Source organism: Otolemur garnettii, unplaced genomic scaffold (assembly GCF_000181295.1).
Source record: "Otolemur garnettii isolate 467f Iridium unplaced genomic scaffold, OtoGar3 scaffold00101, whole genome shotgun sequence".
NCBI classification, from domain to species: domain Eukaryota; kingdom Metazoa; phylum Chordata; class Mammalia; order Primates; family Galagidae; genus Otolemur; species Otolemur garnettii.
The window spans coordinates 6,155,305-6,164,701 of NW_003852496.1; the positions used below are offsets into that span (position 1 = coordinate 6,155,305).

At 50.1% G+C, this 9,397-nt stretch overlaps 1 protein-coding gene across 2 annotated transcripts in view; it reads right to left on the reverse strand.

The window, feature by feature from the left end:
- The window catches only part of CAND2 (cullin associated and neddylation dissociated 2 (putative)), a 38,287-nt gene that overhangs the window by 22,486 nt on the left and 6,404 nt on the right, over positions 1–9,397 (reverse strand). Inside the window, exons 2-4 of one of the 2 annotated variants that reach the window (XM_003796234.2) lie at positions 7,962–8,105; positions 3,051–3,205; positions 1,718–1,841 (exon numbers count right to left, since the gene is read on the reverse strand). In XM_003796234.2, coding sequence (XP_003796282.1) covers positions 1,718–1,841; positions 3,051–3,205; positions 7,962–8,105 — 423 coding nt within the window. The remainder of the gene's footprint in view (positions 1–1,717; positions 1,842–3,050; positions 3,206–7,961; positions 8,106–9,397) is intronic. The other variant, XM_012809231.1, reaches the window with a different exon arrangement.

Below are 9,397 nucleotides of genomic sequence, written 5' to 3' on the forward strand. Positions count from 1 at the left end.
GGCATCTCAGCTCACAGCAACCTCCAACTCCTGGGCTCAAGCGAGTCTCCTGCCTCAGCCTCCCAAGTAGCTGGGACCACAGGCGTCCACCACAACGCCCGGCTATTTTTTGGTTGCAGCCATCATTGTTGTTTGGCGGGCCCGGGCTGGATTCGAACCCTCCACCTTGGGTGTACGTGGCTGGCGCCTTAGCCACTTGAGCCACAGGCGCCGAGCCCTAATATCTACTTCTGAAGTGGTAACTCCTCTGTTTAACTCCTTCTATGGTTCCTTAGAGCCCTTTGGATAAACTGAGCTCTGGGCTCCTGACCAGACACAACACCAGAGAATGGTTTCTGCACACATGGAACACAGCCCCTGGCTGCCTCAGTAGCTTCTATCCCTACCCTCAAACAAGCCTGAAACCTTTTCCCCTCCTACTCCACATGAGCTTACAGACCTTATCCTCCCATATCTCTATGCCCAGGCCATGCCCCTCTCCTGGTGAAGGTTTCGTTTATGTATTTGCTTGTTCACCTGGCACGGAACGGGGCTGTGTTGGAAGCCAGACCCAGGACCTGCCCACAGGGAATGAAAGGTTGAGTGGGTGCCTTCTTCAAATCCAACATGAGGCTAAATGAATTCATCACCTCCCTACATCCCAGCTCCTGGTCCCAGAGTGCACCCCACCCATTGTAGGCCCTCTGTCTGACCCCTCAGCTACTAAGGACAGACCCTAGGGGTCATCCTCAAGTCACTGCCTAGTCTCATCCAGTCCATGTCCTGGGGTAGTCTACCTCCTCAATATAACCTAAATTCACCTGCTCACAGAAGGTACTTAACCAGTTCCCTGCTTGGTCAGTCCCCTCCCAACTACTTGCCACAGTGCAGAGGGAAAGATCACTGTGAAACCTACAATGACTCCTGCCCCGCCCTCCACACTCAGCTCTCCACCTGACAGCCCAGTTCTGTGACTGCCAGGCACAAGCAGTCTTCTCCTGCCTTTCCCCTCTAGGCGGGGATAGTCTTCTCTGCAGCATCCCCGTTAAGCTCACCCATACCCAGCTAAGTTCTGCCCCCCTTGAAGGCTCAGCTCTAGCAGAAGCCTCTCTAGGAAGGTTCTCTACCCCCAGCTGGTTGGGGGGCTCCTGTGAACTTCTATCAGCTCTGTTCTTAGGGAGTACATTCATAGTTTTATTTTATTCTAGAGACAGAGTCTTGCGCTGTTACCCAGGATAGAGTGCAACTGGGAACAATTGCCACCATCCCAAGATAATATTTTTTAGAGATGGGGGTCTCATTTATTGCCCAGGCTGGTCTTGAACTCCTAGCCTGAAGTGATCCTTCTGCCTCAGCCTTCTGGACTGCTGAGATTACAGGTGTGAGCTGCTGGGCCAGGCCAAGTTTTATGTTGTCTGTGAACTCTTCCCTGGGAGCAAATGAGACTGATCCAACTCCATACTCCTAGAAATAGTCCAGCACCTGACATTTTTCTGGCTGCAGAGTAGGTACTGAAGTTGTGGGAGGTTTTATGGACAGCATGACCTAGGGTAGACCATGCCACCTCTCAGGGGCTGTGAAATGGTGACAGTCAAGTTTTTCTTTGCAGGGTTACTGCAGTGATTAAGGAGCCCCAAGAACAGGCCCAGTGTGTAGCAGGTTCTGGATCTGTGGGTTTGAGTCTCTCCCTGTCCCCTTTTATCCCTTCCTCCTCATTGCCCATGGGGACCTCCTGCACCTGCTCAGCATGTCAGAGAGGATGTCCAGGGCTTCTAGCTGCACAGCCACATCTTCCTGCTGGGCGATGGCACTGGTGAGCTGGCCTGTGATCTTCCGGCACACGTTGGTGGCCAGCCCAGAGCCTGCACAGGGCACAAGGCAGGCACAATGAGGCCCTGGCCTGGAGAAAGAGGCAGCCTCCACCCCTGGCTGTGTTCCTGAGCTCTCATTCCTAGAGTCCTACTGATTCAGGGAAGTCAGGGCTCCCATGGTCCAAGGTTAAAGGAGTTAGCGAGTGGCATTGAGGACCCAATGGCTGAGATCTGGGCTGGCCCACCCACCCTCAACCCCTTCTTCCTGGTGCACTTCCACTGGGGAGGTGGGAAAAATTAAACATTTCCTTTCCTGCTTCCCTTACTGCTAAGAGTGGCCATGTGATCCACTTCTATAAATAGAGGTCTTCTGGGGACTTCTGGAAAAATGTTTTTCTTATAAAGGGGAGGAGATACGGACAAGGGACAACCCCGTCAATACTAAGCCACTAAAAGAATGACCCAGCCATGTGCAGTGCCTCACACCTGTAATCCCAGCACTGTGGGAGGCTGAGGCAGGAGAATGGCTTGAGCTCAGCAGTTCGAGACTTGTCTGAGCAACAGTGAGAACCCAACACTGGCTTCGCGCCTGTAGCACAGTGGTTATGGCACCGGTCACATGCACCAAGGGTGGTGGGTTTGAACCCAGCCCAGCCTGCTAAAACAACAATGACAACTGCAACAAAAAAATAGCTTGGTGCTGTGGTGGGCACCTGTAGTCCCAGCTACTTGGGAGGCTGAGGCAAGAGAATCACTTAAGCCCAAGAGTTTGAGGTTGCTTGAGCTGTGACACCATGGCACTCTACTGAGGGCCACAAAGCGAGACTCTGTCTCAAAATGAAAAAAAAAAAAAAAGGAAAACCCCAGCTGGGTGCCGTGGCCCCACACCTGTAATCCCAGCAGAGGCTGAGACAGCAGGATGTCCACAGCCTGAGTCTGAGGTTGCAGTGAGCTATGATGCCACTGCACTCTGCTCAGGGTATAGGGTGGGACTCTGTCTCAACAAAAACAAAAAGGAACTGCCACAAAAATGGAGTAGCTGATTCCCTTAGAATTATCGTGTATTTCTTTAAACTGCCACAGCTTACATTACTTGGGCTACAAGAAGCATTCCTGACAATAGAGCCCATTTGGATTCTCTGCCACCTACTAGCTGAGTGACCTTAGGTAAGTCCCCTCATCCCTCTGAGCCTCAGTTTTTTAACCATAAACTAGGATAAATAATAACAGCACCTAGTCCTGGTGCTAGGTGCTGGGTACCTGTGGCTGCAGGGGGGAGCTCCAAGAGTACAGTCTTGAGGCCAATGCCCGCGATGTCTCGGAGCTGCTCCTTGTCTGAGCGCATGTTGGCACAGAGGGCATCCACGATGGTCTCCACCTGGTACTCCTTCACTTTGCCCACCAGGGGACCCAGGCTGAGCAGGGAGGGAAGGTGGAAGTTCAGTCCAAAAGCCTGAGGCTCAGCCTGAATCAGGGTGCCCCCTTAGGTCCCCTCATGCTCCTAGGGCCACATGTGCTGAGGAAAAGGCTTCACTCTACAAGGGTTCCTCTGTTTTGCCAGAAAGAGAGGTATCCTCTGGCTGTGCACCTACTAGCTTCCTGGCACCTCTCAAATCTACTTGGCTTTCTCTGTTTTGCATCTCAAAAGATGGCCAAACAATGGTTCTCAAACTTAAGCCCGCATTACAGTCCCTGGGAGGACTTGTTAAAACACAGATTGCCAGGCCCCACCCCCAGAATTCAAGTTCCCAATTGGTGCTGATCCAGGGACCACACTTTGAGAAGCTCTGCCTTATCTTGCTTCTCAAACTCTGTGGATCAGCATCATCATTGTCACCTGGGAACTTGTTTGGGGCACAATCTCAGGTCCTTCCCAGGATCCTGCAGTTCCACCAGGTCCCCAGGTGGTTCAAATGTACGTGCAGTTTAAAAACGGTGCTAGACATGGGTGGTGCCTGTGGCTCAAGGGAGTAAGGCGTCAGCTCCATATGCTGGAGGTGGTGGGTTCAAACCCAGCCCCAACCAAAAACTACAACAACAAAAAAAAATGGTACTAGACCACCAGTTCTCTTTTTTTTGAGACAGAGTCTCACTCTGTCACCCTTGGTAGAGTACCGTGGCATCTTAGCTCACAGCAACCTCAAACTCCTGGCTTAGGTGATTCTCTTGTCTCAGCCTCCTAGGTAGCTGGGACTATAGGTGCCTGCCACAACACTCGGCTATTTTTGAGAGATGAGGTCTCGCTCTGGCTCAGGCTGGTCTTGAACCTGTCAGCTCAGGCAATTCACCTGCCTCAGCCTCCCAAGTGCTAGGATTACAGGCACAAGCCACTGCACCTAGCCCCTGACCCCCAGCCCCTGACCCCCGGTTCTCAATGGTGGCTGCACACTGCCATGACCTGAGGCCTTTGAAAAATGTTTACCTGGGCGCTGCCCTCAGAAAAGTCTTTAGTTACAGTAGAATCTCCATAGTTGACCCCCTCCCTACACTGACCACCTCCTTAAGTTGACCAAATTTTCACAGACCAGACATGCACCACATGTACATATTGCTACAGCAGGCCTAGTTCCTTATGTTGGTCACCTCCAGATGTTGACCAGTTTGTTATAGTCCTTGGGATGGTCAACTTACAGAGGATCTACTGTAATTGATTTCAGGTGGCCTGGATGGTGGGACTTTATTTTCTTGAGAAAGAGTCTTACTTTGTTGCCCTTGGTACAGTGCTCGCAGCAACCTCAAACTCTTGGGCTCAAGTGATTCTCTTGCCTCAGCCTCCCGAGTAGTTGGAACTACAGGCACCTGCCATAACGCCTGGCTATTTTTAGAGACAAGGTCTGGCTCTGGCTCCGGCTAGTCTCGAACTTGTGAGCTCAGGGGATCGATCCACCATGGCCTCCCAGAGTGTTAGGATTATAGGCATGAGCCACCTGACCTGGCCTGGATGGCGGGACTTTTAAAAATTCTCCAGGTGACTCTAACATGCAGCCAAATCTGAGAAGCTTTGCCCTAAAGGATGGTTCTCAGATGTTGGGGGTGTCATCAGAATGCAGATTCTAGAGTGCTATGTTCTCATCCTTCCATCTCAGCTCCCTCTCCTTTCCCCCTCAGTCCCCTGAATCTGCATCTGCATCTCTGGGCAGGGTATACAGTTTCCACAAGCACCCCAGATGACTGCAATGCATACTCCTTTTCAAACCTTTGCTCTCTGGCTTCTTCCTCCATCTACATAGTCACCAAGCCCTCTATCCTACCTCCTGTAGCATTGGTTGCCAAAAGGGGTGATACTACCAACTTACTGGGCTTTGGTCATGATCACTATAGGGTAGGCACTTCTGGCTTTGATGGTGGGGGCAGGAACAGAAAGACAATATTACAACATAAAGCACTGTGTTGTTCAGCAAGTTTCTACTATGCTGCATGCGTAATCCTACAATCTGTAAGCTCATGCCTATGATCCTAGCAAAGGCTGACTGCTTGAGCTCAGGAGTTTGAGACCAGCCTAAGCAAGAGCAAAACCCTGTCTCTACTTAAAAATAGAAAAACTGATTGTGGTGGGTGCCTGTAGTTCAAGAGAATCGCCTAAGGCCAAGAGTTGGAGGTTGCTGTGAGCTGTGACGACACAGCACTCTACTGAGTACAATAAAGTGAGACTCTGTCTCTACAAAAAAAATAGAAAAACTGAGACAAGAGGATCTCTTGAGTCTAAGAGTTTGAGGAGTTGTGATGCCATGGCACTCTATCCACGGCAACAGAAAAATAAAGAACAAAGCCAAGAAATAGTTTCTAACATCCCACTGGGCATTCTATACAAAAAGCCTTCCTGTAATTACCTGAGTCTAGAATTTTCATTTTACATATAAACACAAAGTACTTGCAGCGGGGAGGTTGAGGCAGGGTCTCTTTCAGTTTCTCAGGTGAGAGTGAAGTAGCATCATCTAGCTCACTGCAACCTCCAATTCTTGGGCTCAAGTAATTCTCCAGCCTCAACCTCCTGAGTAGCTGGGATTACAGGTGTACACCACCATGCCTGGCTAATTTTGTAATTGCTTGTAGAAGCGGGATCTTGCTATGTTGTTTACACTGCTCTCGAACTCCTGGCCTCCAGTGATCCTCCTGCCTTGGCCTCCTAAAGCACTGGGATTGCAGGTGTGAGCCACCACGCCTGGCCTGCACTGCTTTAATATATTGTACTCTAGATTTTCCAAGAACACAGTTATGAGGTAAACTAAAGGAAGACTGTACTTTGTTTTCTTGGAAATTTTACTGGAAGATGGTTACCACTTTGAAAAAAATCTCACCACTAAGAGCAATGCTGCTTGTGATACCTGAGCCCCCAGTACCCCTGAACCTGTATTCATCTCTGCCTATGAGTTCACGCCTGGGTGCAGGCTTCTGGTAACTTTATTGTCATTTCTACCGGTGCCCAGGCATTTACGTACTGAAACACACACTACTATACACTATGTTCCTTCTGTTTCCTTTAAATTACAGGGGCATCGGCTCGGCGCCTGTGGCTCAAGTGGCTAAGGCGCCAGCCATGTACACCCAAGGTGGCGGGTTCAAATCCAGTCTGGGCCCGCCAAACAACAATGATGGCTGCAACCAAAAAATAGCCGGGCATTGTGGCAGGCGCCTGTGGTCCCAGCTACTTGGGAGGCAGAGGCAGGAGACTCGCTTGAGCCCAGGAGTTGGAGGTTCTGTGAGCTGAGATGCCACAGCACTCTACCCAGGGGGACAGCTTGAGTCTCCTGTCTCAAAAAAAAAAAAAAATTACAGGGGCATCCAACCTGTGGCCCACCAGCACATGCTGATTTTTTTTTTTAGAGGCAGAGTTTTACTTTATTGCCCTGGGTAGAGTACTATGGAGTCACAGCTCACAGCAACCTCCAACTCCTGGGCTTAGGTGATTCTCTTGCCTCAGCCCCAAGTAGCTGGGGCTACAGATGCCCACCACAATGCCCAGCTATTTTTTTGTTGCAGTTTGGCCAGGGCTGGATTTGAACCAGCCACCCTCAGTACATGGGGCCAGCGTCCTCCCCACTGAGCAACAAGCACCACCCACATGCTGATTTTTTGAGGATTGTTTTGCTTATCTGTGTTGTCAGATATCCTGAAAAGTATCCACAAACCTTTTGTTTTGCTCATCAGCTATCCTTAGTGTTTGTGTATTTAATGTGATGCCCAAGGCAACTCTTATTGCTCTAGTTTGTGGCACAGAACAAGGAGATTGGACACCCCTGTTAGGGCATTATATATCTATTGTTTTGTATGAAACTTCTTTTGCAGAAGTAGGTTTTATTATGCATGAATTTCATTTGATATTTGAAAATAGGAAAAGGGCATTACAAATTGCTTGTTATGAAAAGGTATGTCGGTTCTGCTGCTGGGACACCATACCTCCTGACTGCATCATGTTGCTGCATGAATTCTCTCTGCTCTTGAGATCAAGTTATAATTCATTAACATGCCCCAGAAGATGCCTGTGCCCAGCTCAGAGTGTAGTTTGAATGGTGGTGCCCCCATTCTCTCACCCTGTTGACCTTTGACCCTTGCCATTCTCAAGTCCTCTGCACACACCACATCTTACTTCTTCTACTCTGGAGGTAACTGACCGAGGTCTCACAATCACAACCTCACAATCCCCAGGGCCAAGGCTTTTGGGACCCTACCCTCAATCCTCAGCCCTTCCTCTCTAGTGCAGGTCAGCCTGACCGTCTGGCTGCCTGCATCTCTGTGTGAGCGCTTTCTCTGGCTGGAGGTGTCAGGAAGTGAATAACTTTCTATCCTACTCCAGGGGTAGCCCTCAACCAAAGACCAACAATTAATGTCCCAGCTCCCTCACTCTTTGGGTGGGAAAACTCCAAGAGGGCATGTCCTATACTGTGTCCCAGCGGTTCCCAATGGGGTTAAGCTAATCGCCCACAGTGGTGACTTTGTAACGCGCCCTTCACTGGCTGTCTTCCTTTCCCTGCCTCACTTCCTGTCTCCTCTACCAAGTGTCCAGGCACCACCTCCAAATACACTCATACTTGAATCCTTGTCTCAGCATCTAATTCTGGGGAAACCCAGTCTAAGGCACTACCCAACAAGAGCTGCTCAGCCATTCTCCCCTCAGAGGCCGGGACTCCTGGGGTGCTCCCCGTCCCCACCAAGGCCAAGGCCGACACTCACCACTTGACGGCCAGGTTCTGTACCTCACCGTTCTTGTCCTCCAGGAGCCTGAGCAGCATCTTCACCACCTTGCGCTCACTGTCCTCATCCAGCTGGATGGAATCCTTCTGCAACTCACACATCAGGTCACTAGTGGCCATGAACCTGGGCAGGGAGGACACAGAAGGAATGATTGCCCAGCAGCTCCTGGGCTGCAGTGGACTTGGGCAATATTTCAGAGTTCCCCTAGAGGTAGACCTTGATACAAAGATTCAAGGGCAAGGACAGCCATGCGCCACATAACAATGTTTTTGTCAATGACAGATTCCAACGGAGCTGCCCAACAGGGGTGCTATTTTCACCTCCCATACCATATACTTACTTTATCTTTTCTGTGTCTAAATACGGCTAGATAAACAAATACTCCCAGCTGTTACAACGGCCTCCAGTAGTCAGGACAGTAACACAGCATTCAGGCTTGTAGCCCTAGAGCAAGAGCTGTCCTATGTAGCCTAGGTGAGCAGTAGGCCATCTGGGTTTATGTAAGTACACTCTGTGATGTTGGCACAACAGTGAAATTGCCTAATGACACATTTCTCAGAATATACCGCTGTTGTTACAGGCAGTTAATGACTGGGCTGCCACAAGGAGATTGACATGTGTGACACCACTGCCATACGGTGGCAGACTAGAAACAGCACAGCATGCTGGCTAAATGCTTAGGGCTTCAGAGTCGGTGGCTTCTGCTGCTGCTGTTCATGCAAATGTGAGCTTGGGCAAGTCACTCCAACTGCCTGATCCTTAGTTTACTTGTCTGAAAAATGGGGATGAGAATGTACGCAGCACCTGCTTCAGGAGGTTGTCTGTGCACATGGTAAGCACTCAGTAAATGGCACTGCTGTCATTCTAATGCCACATTACATCATCCACATCTCACAACAGCAGGGAGAAGGGCGTCAGAAGCTTGAACAGACACGCTGTGACCAAGTCAGGTTGGGGAGAAGCCTCTCTACCAGACAGATGAAGGAGGCTGAGCTATGTCCACCCCCATCTTAGACAATCAACTCAGTTCCTGCCCATAGACCAGTGGGTCTCAAACCCTGCTGGGTTCCACCCCTAGAGTTTCCAAACCATAGGTCTGGGGTGGGGCCCAAGAATTTGCGTTTCTTGCCAGGCACGGTCCCTCCTGCCTGTAATCTTAACACTCTGGGAGGCTGAGGTATGAGGATCCCTTGAGCTCAGGAGTTTAAGACAAGCCTAAGCAAGAGAGAGACTGTCTCTACTAAAAATAGAAAAACTAGCCAAGCCTGGTGATAGGCACCTGTAGTCCCAGCTACTGAGGCAGCTGAGGCAAGAGAATTGCTTGAGCCCAGAAGCTGGAGATTGCTGTGAGATAGGGTGACCACGGCACAATAGCCTAGGCAACAGAGTGAGGCTTTGTCTCAAAAAAAAAAAAA